The 21,562-nt window shown below is 42.2% G+C and overlaps 1 protein-coding gene and 1 long non-coding RNA gene across 4 annotated transcripts in view; one reads left to right on the top strand and one right to left on the bottom strand.

Moving 5' to 3' along the window:
• Nucleotides 1-2,672: 2,672 nt before the first annotated feature.
• LOC126408648 (uncharacterized) lies at nucleotides 2,673-5,048 on the bottom strand. The gene is made up of 3 exons (XR_007571915.1): nucleotides 4,994-5,048; nucleotides 3,724-3,816; nucleotides 2,673-2,791 (listed from the first exon to the last, which is right to left on the bottom strand). It is a non-coding gene; the product is annotated as an uncharacterized LOC126408648 (long non-coding RNA).
• A 4,949-nt stretch (nucleotides 5,049-9,997) lies between these two features.
• Nucleotides 9,998-21,562, top strand: part of LOC126399528 (uncharacterized) — a 36,171-nt gene continuing 24,606 nt past the window's right edge. The window contains exons 1-7 of one of the 3 annotated variants that reach the window (XM_050059575.1): nucleotides 9,998-10,275; nucleotides 10,659-10,991; nucleotides 11,418-11,544; nucleotides 11,710-11,804; nucleotides 12,106-12,174; nucleotides 12,450-12,536; nucleotides 12,670-13,369. In XM_050059575.1, the coding sequence (XP_049915532.1) occupies nucleotides 10,194-10,275; nucleotides 10,659-10,991; nucleotides 11,418-11,544; nucleotides 11,710-11,804; nucleotides 12,106-12,174; nucleotides 12,450-12,536; nucleotides 12,670-12,704 (828 nt within the window). In that variant the 5' untranslated portion in view covers nucleotides 9,998-10,193 and the 3' untranslated portion in view covers nucleotides 12,705-13,369. Of the gene's footprint in view, nucleotides 10,276-10,658; nucleotides 10,992-11,417; nucleotides 11,545-11,709; nucleotides 11,805-12,105; nucleotides 12,175-12,449; nucleotides 12,537-12,669; nucleotides 13,370-21,562 lie in introns of those variants that run through there. The other 2 variants (XM_050059566.1, XM_050059558.1) reach the window with 2 other exon arrangements.

The raw sequence follows: 21,562 nt of genomic DNA, 5'->3' as shown, positions 1-21,562 counted from the left end.
AGCTGTGGCAAAGTGTTTGGTGTGTCGTTTTTGTCAGTCTACATTGCTTGTTTTAGAGCTTGAGTTAAATATGCTTCATTATATGTGTGTGTTTTTGTCTGCAGCATGAAGTACTGGAGCTGCTGCAGGAAGAAAACGTTAGACTTCACCTCCTTTCTGTCCCAGCAGGACTGCACTACAGGCAGTCACCTCGGGAGGATAAATAACCGGGTCAAACAGGGAATACTCAAACTTAGATCAAAGAGTAAGAATTTACAATAGTGTTGGAGTCTCTAGGGATTCATGGCTGGAGCAGTATCTGCACTTGCTGAACATGGAACGGTCTTCATCAGGTGTGAGTCAGAGCCACATAAAAAATCCGAACAAGTCCGAACCAAACCTTTGAATCATATGTGATAAATGTTGTTTTTTTTTAGTATGTTTTCTTTCTCTCTCTTCTCTCTCTCTGCCTCTGTCTGCCCCCAGAGGACCTGCAGTCTGATGCCAGACCTCCTTACTCCTTACCAGAGCCCAGCTACGTGGAGGGCAACAACACCATGTAAAAAACACCAGAGGCATGCAGACATGACAACACGCCCACACTCATCATAACACGCATTCACACTCTACCTCTCTCACGTTCTGACATATACTCCCTCATACAATATGTCTAAATACTAAGCAGTATATGTCTCTGATTGTTTCAAGTGAACTTCTGTTTGGTGCTGAACAGAAGATCAGCTTATGGGGGGGTGATCAAACATCTTGCTTTACAGTAGTAGTAAAACCAGTTTCTTAGATAAAAGGTATGGTTGAAGAAAAGATGATAAGACACCATATTTAGAATTTGAAAGGTCATGACTCTGGCGCCCTCCCGTGGCAGTATGAAAATAAAAACACTCGGAGATAACAATGCACTCCATGCTCAAGGATGGCCCGTGAGCATTGTGTATGTCATATCCAGTTCTCTTATTCCTGGACTTATGTTGTTCATTCCTTCATGAACCAGTAAAAACAGTTAATGTTTTAATCCTGAAACTAAAGAGAAAAAAAAAACTGAAGAAGCACAAGAGACAGCTGCAGTACTCAGACAATACCTGCATAGTAGGTTATGTATAATTAATAAATGATTCCTAACTCTAAAGACTAGAATTCTAACTGTATTTCCTTAAGGAAAAAGCTGGTTTAATGTAGGTTTATTGTTACAATCTGTTGTAGTTGTTGGTGTGCATAAAATCACTGTGGACCTTTAAGAAAATTAAGGAATGTAAATCGTTAAAAAAAGTATGGATGTAAATGACTTTTCACTTTTTTTTCTACAACACATCCTCACTCCGACCTAGTCACATATTGATGTGCTTGGTCATGGACTTTCCGCATCCACATACGACGTGCAAGGTGCTCTGGGTGCATTGGTTGATGACGTTCTGGGACACCGTGTCAAGTTCTGCCTGTTACATGCATTGTCTTCTTTCAAGATACAGTTCCGTTTTCACAAGAAATAAGGGTTACATGCAGTCTCTTTCAAAATAAACGCACTATGTTGGTACAACACCGCGAACTGACGTTTTTTTTTCCCCTTCATCAACAAACACACATGGTTGGGTTTAGGCAACAAAAGACACGTGGTTAGGTTTAGGAAAAAAGAACAGGGCTTGGCTTTAGAATCCCACAGGATGCTCTCTTGAGTGAAAGTCGATGTTTGCTGAACTCACCTTTAAAGGGGAACTAATGTTTTTTTCAACCTGGGCCCTATTTTCCAATCTACTTTTGTCTAAATGAGTGATAGGATGTTCAGTATTTGACATTTCTCCAGTACGAAGCTAGGGCTGACATGCCTGCAGCCTGTGAGCGCGCGCTATATAAATAATAGGGCACTCAGACAGCCTTAAACAACGTCAAAATACGTCCACTAAATGTGCATTATTTTCACACAGATAGGCTCGGATTGTTAGTATAATTATCCGACAACATAACGGAATGGAGAAATGAACGTCTGTGTTTACCTAGCTGGATTCGGACATGTTCCTCTGCCTGTTGCTGCTCACTCTCTCTCCTCGTCCGCTCTTCAATTTCAGTGAGCTCTGCGTCTGTGTACTCTGTGTTCAAATAAATACGGGCGGTCATCAAATTCAAATGGCTCATCCAGATCCAGTTGGTCAAAATCGGGTAAAAATTCATGTTTGACATTTTTGTTGTTGTAAGTCAAAACACTCACTCAGAGAGTGAAAGTCTGGCTCTGAAATCTCACGTCACACGAGATTTGAGTTGTTGCAGGAAGTTATCGCTGGAGTGACCTTACAACTCTGTTTGGAGTAGTCATGGGTGAATTTTCACCCGATTTTGACCAACTGGAAAACAAACGAATAAAAAAAACAACCAACCAACCAACCAACCAAATAAACACAAAACATGACTTTATTGTAGACACATAAATCAGAAGGTGCAATGGTGATGGCGCTCAGAGAGTCACTGTATCACTGAGCTCCGGATGTTCCTGGAACTTGACTGATTCAGACAACAGTAATTGTCCATCTCTGTGTGTTGCAGGAGGCAGTGCCTGGTGTTTTAACACAATTGTCAATAGATAGCTCCGTCATACAGCTTTAAACTGTGCCTTATTCACGCAGGTGGTGTTAGTGTCATGGCAGCAGCATGAACGGTGAATGCTGCGATGCTGATCTGACACTTGACTTCCTCCCAGGCCTTCTGTGGATTGGCTGAGTTCTCGATGTCAAACAATGCATCAAAGATCCCGGGGAAAGACTCTCCTGCGTATTTATTATGGCTGCTGGGAGCGAAAATAACATGCCTGAAACAGAGAAGAGGGGGAAGTGGCACGTCAAGGAATGAGGTATTACAGATGTAACATTTGTGTGGTATTTCCTAACAAGAGGGTAGGAGTAAAGGCACTCCTCAGGTATTCATGATGGTCAACTGATTTCTAAAATATTTTTAATTAAACCTGCAAACAGTCATACACGCAGACCTAACAGAGTATGCAGTAGCAATTATGCAGGATGGTCCTTGTCTAGATCAAAAACTTAAAACCCATCTTAGATATGTTTGTGCAAGCAGTGTAAGAATTTCAGTTACGGTCAAACTTATGTGACATGTTTGGGACCCAATTAGGATACTGCAATGAGTAATTATCACTATTTAAGATATAATTGGGGGTGGGGGGGTTGGCACTGTATACCTCAGTGAATTTTCAGAAAGGTATGAAAAAACAGACACTGGCCAAGCCTTGTAAGAGCAATCTGTAGCAAACAAGCCAGGTCATGGAAAAGTATGAAAAACAATCTTGAAAGGGTTTGAAAATGCAACATTAAATATATCAGATGATGATAACACAATGAATTTGTGCCATTATTTTATTTTTTTCCAGTGTTTTGCTGGAGAATCGTGGTCTTTATCTTCACCTCTCATATGATAAACAAGCCCTTCCCTGCAAAAACTAGACCTGCTGATAAGACAAGGATGGACTATGCTTAAATTAAAACTAAATAGAATAGTGTGAGAGAGATAATGGACAGTCAACAGAGCCATTGTTAATGTTTTTAGTATCACATGTAAAGACATGCAGGTAGATTGATCATTCAAAGTCAAATGCTGAGAACAGTGCCCTTTAGTGGTCATAGTGCTCAAGTGCACAAGTGCTTGACTGGTAGATGAACTCTTGAAAAAGCATGTACAACAAATATCAATCGATTGTTTGATTGTGTGATTGTTGGTGTGACTAACCTGTAGAAGGGTCTGCCAGGTAAGCCCAGGGGGTCTATGAAGGCTCTCTCCAGATACATGAGCTGATCATTCATGATGCGAACCTGCAGAGGACTGATACACACATGCACATTAAACGCCTCTCACTTACACACTTCACCAGATTAGGCAAATTTATCAGTACACACGCACAAACAATTCAACATTTCTTCTATACAGTCTATTTTTAGGATCCCTATGATGTTCAGTTGCTTTTGAAACCGTCATAGAAGCTTCAGTATTTGATGACCTGGGAATAAGACTCTAAAAAAATAAATAAATGAATAAATTGTTTTTAATATTCTGTCCTCCACATGTATCAAAATTCAAGGGACACCTCTCAATATTATGTAATCCACCTTTAAAGGAATACTTCACCAACAAAATGACCATTTGTAAAATCAGTTAGTCATGCCGTGTTACCTTGAATTTGTGAAGTAAACGTTTCTCTGGTATACCTGCGCGAAAAACAGGAAATAATTGATTCATTGATTGATTGGGGGCCGCGTTAACAACAGCAGAACTATCTCAAAACGTCCATTTAAAAACTCTCACACAACTCGTGCAGTATAATACAAGTCTCCTTTATTCAGTCGTATGCTCAGTGCTTCCCAAACACATGCATTTTCACTGAAAAAATCTGTCAGTATTGGAGTCTGGTTTTGCAGAGAATAAAGATAAATAAAGATAAAGATAGGTTTAGTTTTAAATAGCACCGTGTCAGAGAACATGCATGTGTTTGGAAAGTACTGAGCATTCAAATGCATAAATGAGACTTGGATTAAACTGCACGAGTTGTGTGAGAGTTTCTAAAAATATTTTTTGATATAGTTTTGCTGTTGTTAAATGTGGTCTCCAATTGATATAGTTTTGCTGTTGTTAAATGTGGTCTCCAATCGATCAATAAATCAGTATGTTCGCTGTCTTTCGTGGAGGCATGTGAGAAAAAAACATGACGAGCTGACATACAAATGGTCATTTTGTGGGTGAAGTATTCCTTTAACTGTGACCTCATTAATAAACATCTAGTTAAATGTACATATTTCTGACATTGTAAACAAAAACTGAACATTATAAACTTCATAACAGCAGAATTCATGGCAGAGCTGTTGTACTGGATTGCAATAGATTACCCATGTGTACCTAGTAGAGTACTGAGTGTACATTTCAAATAAACAAGAGCATGCACACCAACATATTTCAGCCTTTGTTTGGACAGCTGAAATATATGAAATTTTAAACACACTCTTACTCTGCTTTGTTGAGAGTCTGTAGGCGCTCATGGAAGTCCCTGGCTGCAACAGTGACATTCTCCGCAGCAGAAAACAAGGACGTCACAAAATATATAAAAAAAAAATAATGCAGAGAAAGTCTTGGAAAAGTTAGTTAGTTGGCTCACATATTCAACAATACTTAAACTTCATATTTAAATAGCACTCACCAAACGACACCTCGTACATCTTCATCTCCTCTGGGTGTCTCTGTGCCAGCTGTGCGATGCTCTCTGCGTACTTCCTCAGTGAGTCTGCATACTGGTTGACGTTGAGAGGAAGGAGCTGGGAATCGTCCAATAGGAAGATGAGCCCGCCTCTGACCTGGGCCACCGCCCGAAGCCTCTTGAAGAAGGGCTCGTAAAACTTCTCCACTATCTCGAAGGTTTCATACTAGTCCATCTTGGGTCGTAGGAAGTCGGAGGGTTGCTCGACTGATTCGTCTGATTCGACTGATTATTACCCCAAAGAAAGGAGCTTATCAACTGGTCAAGTTTTGAAAAATAGGTATATGTTGTATGTAAATAGGAATATGTTGAAAAAGATAAAGATATTGTGGTAATAATGACATTTTTATCCGGTTGACCCGCCCAATTAATGAGAGTGGGAGTGAGGACCATCTAGTAAGATCTGATTTACAACGGTCGAGCAGTGGGTTAAAGTTTTTGGAGAATAGTTCAGTAAATTATTTTGTCACCTGAACCCCAAGATATTTGAAACCATCTGTAGCTTTTCTGAAAGGGAGGGAACCTTGAGGGAGACAGTCAGCAGCAGGGTTAATGGGGATTTAGTCACTCTTTCCCAGATTCAGCTTATAGCCAGAGTACTTTCCAAATTTCTCAAATATACTCAAAATTATAGGAAGACTGGAAGCAGGGTTCGAAATATATAATAGGAGGTCGTCTGCGTAAAAGGAAAGTTTATGGAGTTGGCCGTGGCATATGACACTCTCAAACCTATTCTCATTCTGCAGCCAAATGGCTAGGGGTTCGACAGCTAGGGCAAATAATAATGGGGAAAGGGGGCAACCTTGACGGGTGCCCCGGTGCAAAGGAAACAAGCGTGACTTTATACCATAAGTATTTACCCAAGCTACAGGAGATGCATATAAGAGTTTTATCCATTCCACAAAAGCGGAGCTGAGGCCAAATTTATTGAGAACATAAAATAAGTATCTCCATTCTACGCGATCAAATGCTTTTTCAGCATCCAAGGATAGAACGTGTTCGGGAGAGTCGGTAGGAGGGGAGTAAAGAATGTTGAATAACCTCCGAGTGTTTGAGGATGAGTGCCTCCCAGAAATGAAGCCAGTCTGGTCTGGACTGCTTAAAACTGGCATAACTCTCTGGAGGCGGCCGGCTAACACTTTCGCTAGAATTTTGAAATCTACGTTCAGGAGAGAGATTGGCCTATAACTACTACACAGTAGCGGATCTTTATCCTTTTTTAGCAATACGGTGACTGAAGCTTCTCATAGAGTGGGCGGCAGTCGACCTTTTTCCAGGGCCTCGTTAAAAACTCGGACTAGAATCGGGGCTAAAGTTGTAGAGTAGGTCTTAAAAAACTCTGTGGTGTAACCGTCGGGCCCGGGTGATTTATTACTCTGTAAGGCTTTCATCGCTTCTTTAACCTCAGACACAGTGATTGGTGCACCCACATCTACTGCAGCCGCTAAATCAATTTGTGGGTACGTAAGCAGATAAGAGGATTCGGGCCTTCCCAATCAGTTGAGGAGATTTCGGAGGAATACAATCTAGAATAGTAGTCAGCAAAGGCGTTGTTCATAGTGGTGGGAAGGGGTGTAACGAAGCCTAATCCTCGGTATGAGTCTAGATGCCGCCTCAGCCCGTGCTTTATATGCCAGGAGTTTGCCTGCTTTGTCCCCCATCTCGAAAAAGTGTTGTTTTGTGAGTAGCAGCTGCTTCTCTGTCCGACCGGAAGACAACAGATTATATTGCGATTGGAGTTTCGGGCATCTAATCTCTGGATTTCGTCTGATATTTCTTTGCTTCAAGTTTGAATACATTCAGACAACTGTACACTACTCAATAAAACTAAATGAACAGATGTAATTTAAATGTTGTTTCATGTCACCAGTATGGTATGGTCACAGTAGCACAGTGGGTGGTTACATTTGCTCATTTAGAGATGGTATCCAAGAAATAATGAAGCATTACATCAATTTGACCCTTAAGAAACAGCCAGCCATCCATCCTTCCATCCATCCATCCATCCATCCATCCATCCAGCCATCCATCCTTCCATCCATCCATCCATCCATCCATCCATCCATACATCCATCCACTGTCAACTGCTTATCTGGAACCAAGTAGTTGGGGCAGCAGGCTAATCAAGGTACTTCAGACATCCCTTTCCCCAGCAACCTTTTCTAACTGCTCCATGGGTATCCCGAGGCCTTCCCATCCCAGATTAGATATATAATCCCTCCAGCATGTTCTCGGTCTGCCCTGGGGTCTCCTACCTACCTTTAATAAACAGTCAAACAAGAAACATGCACCAAAATCAGATTGAAAACATCTCCTCAGCACCAAGTCAACTGTAAGCAAAATGACTTATTTGCCACAGACGTTCTTAATAACTTGTGTGCCCCTCTGTAGCGTTCACACACTCCTGGCAATGACGTGAAATACTCCTGATGATCATCACAATATAAATTTGGGGTATGTCCTTCCATTGTTCAACCAAGGCACTGGGGAGGCTCTGAACATTACCTGAAGGATGCTCTCAGCCTCTAACACACCAGGATAGCATGTCCCAGACATGCAGGATTGGGTTTAGGTCAGGAGACCACAGACTCTACCAGTCCACCACAGAGATACCTTTGTCCTCAAGGAAGGTCATGGACACCCCAACTGTGTGGGGATGGTCATTATCTTACTTTAAAGGGATAGTTTGGATTTTCCTAAATGAGGCTGTATGAGCTACTCAGATATAGTCAGTGTATTATGTACAGTAGATGGCCGTCGGCACTCTCCCTGTTTGGAGAAGCAGACGGGAGTAGCACCACAGGAGCTCAGTAATGCATTGCTGTAAATGGGGGTTTGCAGCAAAACATATTTTAGCGTCTTTAAAAAAGGCCTACCTAAAATAAATCAATATTAGCCTAAGTGGACACTATATTGAGAATATTTTCACCACTTTACCTCACCCTCAGACAGCCCTGTCCTTTAGGGCTACATTTTCTCAAACATATATCCTCCGTATTCCGACACAAAAGCTTAGCTTGCAGCGCACTGTATTACGGGGCAGATCAACTGTTTGGGTCAGGAAGTGCTGTTGTATGATTTAAACTTTACTTTTCTAAAAAAAAAATTCAAAGATAATGCGTGCTTGTGTTTTTCTGGGCAGTTCAAAGAAAGAAATAAAAACAGCTGTGACGAGTTACACTGAATACAGACATCAACACTCCAACTGCAAGACTGAGTCAACTTGATGTTTGCAGTGAACATCTCTCTCCACAGGATTAGGGAGAGGACTTCTTCCCTGTAAGCTGTTTCATTATTGTTTGATATGAGTCCCACTGTGGTTGTGTCATCTGAGAATTTGATAAGGCAGTTGGTGCTGTGGGAGGGAGTGCAGAAATGGGTAAAAAATGAGTAGAAGGCTGGACTGAGGACGCAGCCTGGTGCTGTGAATGATGGTGGAGGAGTTGTGGTGGCTGATCCTGACGTGCTGGGGTCTGTTGGTAAGACAGTCTTTAATCCACTGAGAGAGAAGGGATCCCAGACCGAGGGTTTGCAGTTTGTTGGTCGATTTATTTGGACTGATGGAGCTGAATGCCGAGCTGTAGACGAAGAACAGCATCCTAACATCACTGTTGGGGTTTTCCAGGTGTGTGAGGGCTGTGTGTACTGCGATGGAGATGCCGTCATCAGTGGATCTGTTGATCCTGTATGCAAACTGGTGTTGGTGGAGGTCAGAGGGCTGTGACCTCAGCAGCTTTCCTGTACAACTAGCACCTTCAACAAAAGAGGCATTGTCTCATGTATGCGCTTGAACAACCCAATACATTTACATTCTCTTTCTCATAACTAATAAGCATCACCCAGAGGGCAGATATTTGCATCCTGTAGGACTGAAAAAAACCTCCTCACTGTTAGGTTTCTGAACTTTGATTTGCATTGTGTTCTTGTAAATAGGGAACTGGTGTTTTTAGCTTTTGGATGGACACAGAGGCCTCTATCATTCATTTTAATATGGGTAGATCCTGTTGCAAACACTGAATACAGTGGAAGAAACATGTTTCCAAAGAACGTCAGACAGAAACAACACACAGACAAACCAGAAGGTTAACACATAAGTGTCTGTAATGTTGATTTGTGTGCATCCAAAGCCTCAAAAATATTGTAGGTTCTAACATCAAAGTTAAAAATGTACATTTTGCTGATTTATTGTGTTATAAGGATTGAGCTGTACGCCTGCTGCTGAGACAAGGTGATGAGATAACGGTCTTGTGTGGGTGTTGTCAAACAACCTTGTCCTTGTCTCATGCTGTACTGCTCAGTCTGTCAGTAACGTCTCCATAGTCAGCTCACCACACTTGGAGACACATCGAACTGATGAGCTACCACCTGAACCCCTTCACCATCTTCCAGCAGTTAAACTGCTGTCACAGTCTCAGTCTGGTCAAAATGCTGTCTGACACCACCAACCACCATCAGGAGACACCCAGCATTCACAATCCATTCAAAAACCATCATCCTGCCAATAGACTGGATAATTAGCTGATAAAAGGAACACAAACTCCATTCCTTATGTAGGGTGTGTTCACACAGCCACTCCTATAGGCATCGTCTTCACACTTTAAACCATTCAGACGTAAAGCTGTTTTATACTGATTTAGGATGTGCTGTCAGTTTGCTTTGGCAAATCTTTTGTGGGTTTATATTTACCCTCTAATATTATACCAATATACCATTACATGTGCTTTTACCTTAAAAATGAAAAGATAAACAGCCAAACTAAAGTTTGGAAATCTCCTCACACTTGTACCCTATGTTACAGTGTATACACATTACACACTGACAGTGTCTTTAGACTTAACATAACCTCCCCCCCAAATTAAAAGTCACTCTCAATCCCCTATAAACAAATGAGCACTCTGGTGTGGGTGTGTTTCTTTGGCCAAAAGGCGGAGGAGGTAAACAGCTCTATAAAGTGATGCACAGTGAAGACTCCGGTTCACATTTCCCTACCCACCCTCCTAACACATTTTACAGAGCCACAAGTCTTCATTTATTGGGTAAGTTTTTCATGAATTCATACAGCATTAACATCAGATGGATACTGTCATTTTGGTGTTTAATCATGTAGAACGACTTAATACAAGTAGATATATTTAGACTTAGATATTTTTATTTTGATGTAGAAAAGTTGTGCATGGAAATTATAGATGAATTAGTGTGTTATTACACATTAGGTGCATGTTTGTCACATTAGAAATCAAGAAAAATCAAGACTCTTAAATATTTTTACTTCAACATATTGCATATTACGTTCCCAACTAATGTTGCTGCAAGTTGAAATATGCAAATTATATTCCCATGAATAGATGAGCTAAATCTGGATCCATGGTGTGCTGTGCACTTCTCTCCTTAATCTGTAAACTTTTTTCTTTGGTTTCAGAAGCCATGGCACAGTTCATCCATCTCTTGCTGCTGCTGGGTATGTGTCATGTTGCAGCAACATATGTTTTAGAAAGACAGGTGTGGCTGCTGGAGGGAAGCAGTGCCACTTTCCCATTTCCTCCAGATCGGACCATTAAATACTGTGGCAGAGGAGGCAGCAAGTGTGAATGTGCGAAGGGCTTTTGTAAATCCAATAATCCCAGCCTCCCCGGAGTCACAGTGACTGACAGCACCCTGACCATTACCAACTTTACACGAGAGAATGATGACATCAACCTCTGCCATGAAAACAAATATACAAAAGTGTGTGTGCATCTGAATGTATCAGTAGGTAAGCACTTTAATCATTTGACAAGCTGTGTTATCTCCTCAAACATATTAAAACATTATTTAGAGTTCCTCTGTTTTTAAATTCACATGCTTTTCAAATGTCCAAATACCCAGTTTCCTTAAATGAAGCTAATGTCAGAGGAGCAGGATGAGTTATATTGTCACAGCTGAGGGAATCATTTCATGTTGAAATGAACTTGGTCTCCCACATGACAGACTGTCAGAGTGTCACTTACTACTTGAACTTAATTCCTGGCATGAAGCCCAACAAGATGTGTGCACTTAAAACACTTTATTAGCATGTTTGCAGGAGAAATGGATTTAAGAAATTCACATAGAGGAAATGAATAATGAGGAAGTTAAAGAAATCTGTCTGCACTCTGACTCTAACTATTTTTCTGGATTCTTCTATGTTTTTATTCATCAGGTTGTTCAGAGTCGCATAAATATACCTTTGCAAAAGGTCAACCTAAACACAACAAGGCGACTGTTGCTGACTGCAGGAGACTCTGTTCTGAAGATCCCACCTGCCAATACTTCACATTTTATACACAGTAAATATCTGTTGTGTGGACTCGTGGCCATAGAAAACATAATGAGCCAGCATATTTCTGTCATTTGATAAATATTTACTTTAAAAACACTATGTAGCAGCACATAACTGATGGGACATCTGATTCAACACAGATTTGTGATCAGCTTTACATTTTTCCCCACAGCAATACAACATGTTTCCTGATGACATCAAGAGATGACATGCTGATACAACTTCATTCATATGCTGTCTCAGGGTACCCTGCTAGGGACGACTGTGGTGAGTTAAACTATAAGCTATAATTCTTTTCCGTCTTTATTAGTCCCACAATTTTTCCTTAAAAACTACAAAAAAGAAAAACAAAATATCATTTGAAATCTGACTCTTAAAAGGCATCATATCCTTCTCTATGACTCTCTTATGACTAACATTTAAAATGATAATAATAATAATAATAATAATAATAATAACATTAACAATAAAATATCTAAATATTCCGACCAAAGTCAAAGTAAATTTAATCAATACTTCAATTAATAATCATTTTATAATAATCAAATCAATAATCATGTCGATACAGCTCCAGTGAACCCAACATCAGTCCCTCCTGGTCTGACCCCTCCCCAACACTCAGATGAGGAAGAAGAAGGTGAGCAGTATTTCACTTATAGTAGCTATAGTTTTACCTAATGTTACTACTACTACTAATGAAAATAATAATAATAATAATAATAATAATAATGTATTTAAGGTAGCATTTTAAATTCTAACCCCAAGTGAGATTTCCCTTTTCCCTATCATAGTATACCATATACACAATTACAGTGTTAGTGTGCATCAGTAGTATGTGCAGACCTCAGGGTTTTAAGTCATACGTAATTTAATCAATACTTTAATTAATAATCAATGATCATGTTAATACAGCTCCTGTGAACCCAACATCAGTCCCTCCTGGTCCGACCCCTCCCCAACCCTCAGATGAGGAAGAGGACGAAGAAGAGGAAGATGAAGGTGAGAAGTATTTCTCTGATAGTAGCTGTAGTTTTACCCAGAGCAGTGATTGGGGCAGATAACTAATAATAATAATAATAATAATAATAATAATACTGTTCACTGTATGTTCTGTCTCTTTTGTGTCCTGTAGGTCCAAAATGCCAACAAATGGTATTCTGGAACTGAAAATGATGGTGTATGCCTTTGCTAATGATTTTTGCATTCACTGTTCATTGCACTTGTTCTCACTTTCTAATAACTGACTGATTTGCTTTCTGTGGGAAATATTTACTCATATTTTACTCAACTGAATGTATCAATAATCAGTGTATAATCAGAATCAAGAAACACATAATCATTGTTAATCATATTTTGTTGTTACCCTAGTTAGGAGCTAAAAATGATGGTGTATGCCTTCACCATCTGTGCTCAAGTTGGTGTGTTTGCACTCAGGTGATGTCATGATGTTCTGAGTTTAAGAGACAATGGTGGCAGAGGTAGAGCGTAGTGATCGGAGGGCTCTGCCAACAAGGCCTACAATGGGAGGGGAATGTGAACAGCATGAAAGTGAATGTAATATTGAAACAACTGAGTCTGCTCCAGGGTCCAGCTCAGTGTGTGTGTGTGTGTGTGTGTGTGTGTGTGTGTGTGTGTGATCTTTAAAGACTCACAGTTAATCTATTTCACTTTGAACTCTGATGGACTGCATTGTATTTACTGGTAAAGTGTGGGTAAAGATCTAATGAAACAAGCCTGAAGAGGGATTTTTATTCCACATTTCTTTCCCTGTAAAACCAATATTGTGATTTATTTAATGCAGGTTCATATATAATATCATTTATTCAATAAAAATAAACATGTTTAATCTCACCTCCTTCTCATCTTGTTTATTAATATCCTGTCTCAGTTTTGAAGCCAGTTGCACGCCTAGTACAATAATATCAATCTGTTGGTTTGATTTCACTGAAATACACTCTAAGGATCAACATTATCCTCTCATAACATCATTGCAGTTATTACATTTTGTGTATTTAGCCTAAATTTAATCAATACTTTCATCAGAAATCATTTCATGTCGACACAGCTCCAGAGACCCACCATCATTAACCCTAGGTGAGATCTTACCTGAATGTTTCATCACATTCCTGTTAATAGTTCACCCAAAAAGTCAGAATAACAATGGCATCAAATTACATAAAGCAGTTCTTACTATATCATAGTATACCATATACACAATTACAGTGTTAGTGTGCATCAGTAGTATGTGCAGACCTCAGGGTTTTAAGTCATCCATCATAATAACATCAGTTAGCCATCTTTATTCTCATTTAACAAAATTAGGTTACTGGTAACTTAAATTATTGGAACAACATGTAGACAAAATACACATCTGGTAGAAGGGAAAGGACTCAGAATACGGGTAAATTAAGTAATTTATTAAAGTAAACGAATATTAACAAATGAGATAAAGAATAAGATGTGTTAAGTCAGTAGGATCAGTAGTGCACATGGTGTTGTGTGTGCAAAAGGCTCAACAAAACCAACAAGGGATGGTGTTGTGTGTGCAAAAGGCTCAACAAAACCAACAAGGGTGCTGCCAGAATGGAGAGAGAGGGAGAAGCACTGCAGCTTCTGCCTTTTATCCTCTGCAGGAGCACTTAGCCCAGGTGCTCCAGATCAGGCAATCAGGCCACACCTCAGAGAGGAAACAGAGAGAGAGGGACTGAGAGGCAACATCAAGAACATACAGGCCAGGGCCTCACCACACCCTGATCATCCCCCTGCAGCAGGACCGCACCTGCTCCCACCTGGCTGGCGTCCACTTGGAGCATAAATGCCCGGTCAAAACATGGAGCTGCTAGAACAGGAGAACAACACAGTAAAGATTTCACATTATCAAAGGCATGTTGGCAGGCAGCTGACCAGACAAATTTAGCCTTGGCCTTTAACAATTTAGTCAATGGGAATACGACAGTGGAGAAGTTTTTGCAAAAACATTTATAATAACCAACTAAACCCAGGAACCTTTGCAGTTCCTTTTTCGTCATGGGTTTTTGGCCACAGCCATAATCTTGGCCTGGACTGGGGCCACACAACCCTGTCCCACCACACGGCCAAGGTATGTTACTGTAGCCCGCGCAAAGACGCACTTGACAAGGTTAATGGTAAGGCGCGCTTCAGCTAACTGGTCAAACAGCGCCCGAATGCGCTGGAGATGCAAGTGCCGTGTATCGCTATAAATGATCAAATCATCCAGATAGACTGAGCAACCCCGACACTACGCGGTTCATCAAACGTTGGAACATTGCAGGGGCATTTTTAAGCCCAAAAGGCATCACCTCATAAGTGTAAAGGCCAGATGGAGTGACGAATGCACAGACCTCTTGCGCACGCTCAGACAAAGGCACCTGCCAATAGCCCTTCAGCAGGTCAAACTTGCTAACAAACTTGGCCGAGCCCACTTGGTCAATACAATCATCCATGCGCGGCAAGGGAAACGAATCGGACTATGTAACAGCATTCACTTTACGCAAGTCTGTACAGAACCGAGGCGTGCCATCATGCTTCGGCACCAAAATACACGGCGAAGCCCAGCTGGATGACAACGGAGCAGCTATCTTATTTTGGAGCATATACTCAACCTCAGCATCCAAATGCTCATGTTTACCCGGTGCCACCCAGTAAAACTGCTGTTTTATGGGCCGAGCATCTCCAACATCCACATCATCTGCGTGGGAATGTCACTAAACAAACAGGGATAATTACGCACCAAACGTGTCAGTTCACTGCGCTGTGACGCTGACAGATGACACACAACAACTGGTCCAAATTACCAAGCGATTCAGAATTTTTTAACCGCCCGCACAGCAAACTTTCATCTGGCTCTGGCACATCGTCACACTCATCCACCACAGAAGCCACAGCCAGAGCTGTGCGCACCCCGTCACTCAGCTCCTGACTCAAGCTCGACTCAACACGGGTGTAATACGGCTTCAAAAGGTTTACATGACAAAGACGTTCAGCTTTCCGCCGACCGGTTGTTGCTATGATATAGTTCAAATCAGAGACTTTTTTAACAACAGTGTATGGACCTGCATATTTAGCCTGGAAAGGTGACCCAACAATGGGCAAAAGCGCCAGAACCTGGTCGCCTGGACTGAAGTCATGGCACACAGAATGACGGTCATACAACTTTCATTTTGTCCTGGGACACAGACAATTTTCCCCGTGCCATACAACCAGCAACAAACAATCGATGACGGAACCCGTTCACATAATTCAACAAACTGCTCGGTGGCTCAGTGTCAACGCAGTCACCCTTTAGCACTGCTAAAGGACCCCGCACAACATGCCCAAAGACCAACTCATTTTGGCTAAAGCCTGTGCTTTCCTATACTGCCTCTCGCGCAGCCAACATGAGCCACGGGAGCCCATCTTCCCAGTCTCTATCCAACTCCGTGCAGTCGGCAAGCAGGAGAGACTTAAGCGTCTGATGGAACCGCTCGAGGGCCGCCTGGCTCTGCGCATGATAAACTGTTGATTGATTCTGTCTAATACGTAGCAGCCTCAACACTTGCCCAAACAAGTTAGATGAAAAGTTTGATCCTTGGTCGCTCTGAACCACTTTGGGGATACCAAATACTGAAATAAACTGCAACAATGCCTTAACCACAGCCTTAGTCGTAATCGACCTCAAAGGATATGCCGCCGGATACCGGGTGCACTGACACATTACCGTCAGATATTTACAACCAGACTTGGACGGTGGCAACGGACCCACACAGTCTACAGTGAGGTGTGTAAAAGGTTCACTCACCACCGGGATAGGCTGCAGCAGGGCCGGCCTGAGACTTTGGTTAGGCTTTCCAGTGAGCTGACACACATGGCAGGTTTTAATATACGCGGACACATCACGCTTAACATGCGGCCAAAAGAAGTGCTTCAAGATGTTCAAATATGTTTTCCGCACACCAAAGTGTCCACACTCGTCATGTCACACCTTCAAGACAAGAGGGCGAAACTTCACTGGCACCACCAACTGGAAAACATCACCCTTCACACACTCGTCAACAACAGGAACCCATTTCCTGAAAAGCACATCATTATGCACAAAGTAACCATTTGCAGCACTGGATATTTCCGAGGCAGACAAGGCACGCTCAAACACCTCTTTCAAGGACAAATCACTACGTTGCTCCTGTAAAACCTCCCTGCATGACAAGGATAAAGGCAGTTCAGACAACGAAGGAACCTCCAGAGCTACATCACTGTTACTGTCAGGCCCTACAGGCTCCACTTTGGTCTTAGCACGCGTAATCATACACGACGAAGAAAAATCTGGCAACACACTGGAGCTCTCCCCAGACACAGATGGACAAGGTGTAACTACAGGCGAGGGAGGCGGGTCGGTGAGAGGTGTGGAAGGAGCATCCGCCCAAACCCGTCTGCCAGAAAGGCCGTTGCCTAAAATTAAATGCACACCATCAATAGGTAACGCCGGCCGCACCCCAACAGCCACCTTGCCCTTAACCAGCTCACAGTCAAGGAACATTTTGTGCAGCGGAACAGGGAGAATTTTTAACCCCATCCCCTAACTGAGAACATGGTCACCAGTGTCAGACTCTCCAGACAAAGGCAAAACAGAGTCAACAATGTAGGAATCATAAGCCCCAGTATCCCTCAGGATTTTTATGGGAACCTTCACATCACTTCCTACAAGTGACACAAACCCATCACGAATGAAAGGAGCATAAGCTGCCAACACATCTGGTTCACAGGAGTGAGGAGCAAACGCCTCCGAGACACAGCAACTTTTAACAGGCACAGCAAAGGCAGCAGGCTTAACACCGGATCTCATTCCCCTGGCTTTAGTTTTTAACACAGGACACTCTGCATTCCAATGCCCTTTCTCATGACAATAATTACAAATGTTACCACTGTCAAAACTGCCACCTGCCTTGGAGTCAGACCTCCCAAAACCAGCTTTCTTTGAACGCTGCATCTCAAACGCAGCATCACGCCCCCCAACATCATGAGCAACAGAGCGCTCTCTGAAGCTGCTCTTATGAAGCAACATATATTCATCCGCTGATACAGCAGCATCAGCAGCAGTAGTGACTTTTTGCTCTGTGATGTACTTGGCTATGTGTTCTGGCAGAGAGTTTTTCCAGCTGCTCCAGAATCATCAAATCACACAAATCGTCAAACTCAGTGACATCAAGCGCAGTTAACCACCGCTTAAAGTGAGTGGACAGGTCCCCAGTGAATTCCACATATGTCTGACCATTTCTCCTCTCCCAGGACCTAAAGCGCTGGCGATATGCCTCCGGCACAAGTTCATATGCTTTAAACACATGCTGTTTTTGTTTTAGCATAGCTAGAGCTGTCTTCAAGGCTCAAAGATGAATAGGCCTCCTGTGCTTTCCCTGAGAGGACACACTGCAACATCAGGGCGCAGTCCACATCAGACCAATTTCTAGCTTTGGACACACGCTCAAACAACAGAAAGAAAGTATCTGGATTCCTTTCATTAAACTGTGGCAGCAAACGCAAATTGTTAATATCAAAGCGATCCACAGAAAACCTGGATGCCTGCTCACTCTTGACAGATACTTCTGCAACTCCAGCTTTGCCATCTCTGACTCATGGCGGAGTCTCTCTATTTCAATCTGTTTTTTAATTTCCAATTCATGTTTCATTTTGTCATGTTCCAATTGCAACAACAAAATCTCCCTCTGCTGCTCGAAAGTTAACCCATGTGCAGGCATAGACAGTGGGCACAACAGGATCTTCAGGACTTTAAGCAGCGGCCGCAACAGAATCTGGATCAGAAACCTCTTCCTTACCCGACATGAGCTCAAGCGCCACCAGCTTAGATTTTATAGCCACTATATTATCCTTGACGCTTGTCTCCCACAACCACCACTGAAAAATGGTCAGCAACCACCAGCAACTGCTCCTTTGTAAGTGCATCCAGGGCCCCCTGAGAGGGACCGGCAATAAATGCTTCTACCCCAGACATGATAAAGACTCAAACAGGCTGACCAACTTGAACTTTACTCACACAACTGCACCAGAAAAGCAACTGTGCGCACAAGAGGAATGATCAATCCTCCACTCGGCTTGGAGTTTTCCCTACTATCTACTTAACAAAGAAACTTACTAAACTCAACCCTATTCTTCATGCATGACACGATGGGCGTTTTAAACACAAAACCCAGTGACCCAGTAGAGCCCAAACTGGACTCGCCTGATGCCATGGACGTGTACCCCCGGACCCCAATGTCCAATCGCGTTTATGCACAAAAACAACAAACTAAAACAAAAAAGAGTCAACATGCCTCCGTGGAGACAGTGTTGCTACGGCCTAGAAGGGAAAAACTCTGCACCACTTCATTGACAGCTACGCACAGCCACCATGTCCGGACCAGCTGACAACAGTGAAAACAGGACAGACAAGCCAAAAGCTCCCTCCAAAAGAAACAAGTAACCCAAAACTTTACAAAGCCATAAACAAAACTATTTACTTAATCTGCAAAGGCACCCCCAAATGTAAAAGTCCTTCCCTCAAACAAACAAACAAATGTGCAGCCACCTGCACCAAAACCAAAACTACTAATTAAACATACATGTGCCAAATCAGACTGCAACCCAAACAGCCCCTTACCAAGCTGTCACAAATTTAGCAATCAACCAAACAAACCCAAAGCTGCGAACACTCAACTGCACAACTAGGTATTAAACTAAGAAAAGGCACACAAGTATACTAATTAAAGCTTACCTAGACGCAGGATAAATGGGAAAAACGCGGCACGAGCCCCCATTTGTCATAACCCTGGCTCGAGAGGTTATGGCAAAGAAGGGAAAGGACTCAGAATACGGGTAAATTATGTAATTTATTAAAGTAAACGAATATTAACAAATGAGATAAAGAATAAGATGTGTTAAGTCAGTAGGATCAGTAGTGCACATGTGGGTGTGTGAGAATGTGCTGCATGGTGTTGTGTGTGCAAAATGAACCAGCAAGTAGTGATGTTACAGCTGATACTGCAGTCCCGAGGCCTGTGTCGAGCAAAGGGGGCGTGTCCAAATGAAGCCTGTGTCGAAGCCCGCATCGTTTTTCAGGATATCACGTGACCAAAGACAAACGAGGCCCCGTTTCTCTGGAATCATGTGACTGCCTCGTTGTGTGATTCGAGTCGGGAAATACATGAAGTGTTTTGCGTGATCCCAGGTGATTCTGAAGATCGTTAAGTGCAGAGGATTGAGTGACCCAGTCACACAAGCACTCTAACCTTTTGTGGACACACACACACACACACACACACACACACACATATATGTATATATATGTATATATATATATATGTGTGTGTGTGTATGCACTTTATTGATATACCACGTTCAGGATAGATTCATTTCATCTGGCTTTACAATACCTCATAGGGGGATTCTGACGTAATCATCATCATTAAGCATCATTATGTGTATGCCAGATCCACTGACATGTAGCCCACATGTAATATCACAGTAGGACTGCTGTACATCAAATGACCAGCAGATGTCAGTACTCCTAAGTGAGCTGTTAAACAGGGCTTCGTGTGATCGGCCTTTTGGCGAAGCAATCCGCCTGAAAGATTCGACACATTCACGGGGCTTCATCACACCATCACTACCAACAAGGGTGCTGCCAGGATGGAGAGAGAGGGAGAAGCACTGCAGCTTCTGCCTTTTATCCTCTGCAGGAGCACCTAGCCCAGGTGCTGCAGATGAGGCAATCAGGCCACACCTCAGAGAGGAAACAGAGAGAGAGGGACTGAGAGGCAACATCAAGAACATACAGGCCAAGGCCGTCACAATCATCAGAATCAGATGTAGATGCTTTACTATAAACTATGCTCCATCTCACTGGAGATTTGATTTTACTGTTAGCAGTTTTACACCAGGTACATGGAAAGGCACTGCTAAATAAAGACTGCCATCCTACGGCCACTTATGATAGTGCAGCTTTTGTTGGTAATAATATCAGTGATGCATCTTTATTCTCAGTTCATTTAATCATGAATCATGTTACACACCAATGGATTACCATGGGACTACAGCAGAGACTCCAGCCTGCAAACATACATTTATTATTAATATTTGGGGTGGCTTGTATTAAATGTCGGGCAGCGTTGGACAGATCAAACAATCCTGACTGTCACAAATAATGAAAATTATTAAAAAAACATCACTGCGATGATGGTTCACAGGTACACGTGATGAATTAGTGGTACGGGCGCCATTAATAGCCACAGCCGTGCGTAATGGTCGCGCGTCATATCGATAAGCAAACGGATTTAAGGGTGCCTCCGCATCAATTCAGGGTGCCTCCACATCAATTCACAATGATCGTGCATGTACGTCCAGCTCCACAATGACTTTGAAAAACAGGATCAGGCGCACGTGAGGATTAATAAATCCATAAACTTTGTAGTGTAACACCTGGGCGTAACTGGACCCTAGCATAACTTTATCAAGCAGCAGTCAGTCAGGGGTTCTGACACAGGGCTGGACTGGGACAAAAATTTGGCCCTGGACTTTTTGGTCCAGACTGGCCCACCACTACAACCCGCTTGCAGATACTGTGCCAACTCGCCAACTACCACACAGTATGTTGCACTTGGTCTTAAGAAGGATACTGGAGAAAGGATTTAAGATTCAAGAGTGTTTATTTATCACTCACTCATAGGCGGTGAAACTGTCATGGCATTGGCAGGCTGGCAGCAAGGTACTGTAGGTCACTCACAATCACACAAATAGAGAGCCCTGTGAAAGACAGACAACAAAAGATGTATACATTATTTAAGTGATTACTGAACAATATCCATGCAAGTTGTCAAGTCTTGACTAAAATAAATGTATAATAGATACCCAAGAAAAGAGGAAAGTAATTATATTGCTCTTACAAGGAGGATGCTGGCAACAAGGAACACTCTAAAAAATGATATGCTGGGTCAACTTAAAAAAATTGAGGTAACAATTTGCATGGATCTTTTTAAGTT

Source organism: Epinephelus moara, chromosome 2 (assembly GCF_006386435.1).
Source record: "Epinephelus moara isolate mb chromosome 2, YSFRI_EMoa_1.0, whole genome shotgun sequence".
NCBI lineage: Eukaryota > Metazoa > Chordata > Actinopteri > Perciformes > Serranidae > Epinephelus > Epinephelus moara.
The sequence above is the reverse complement of the archived record's forward strand: the minus strand, read 5'-3'. Positions and strand labels throughout refer to the sequence as shown.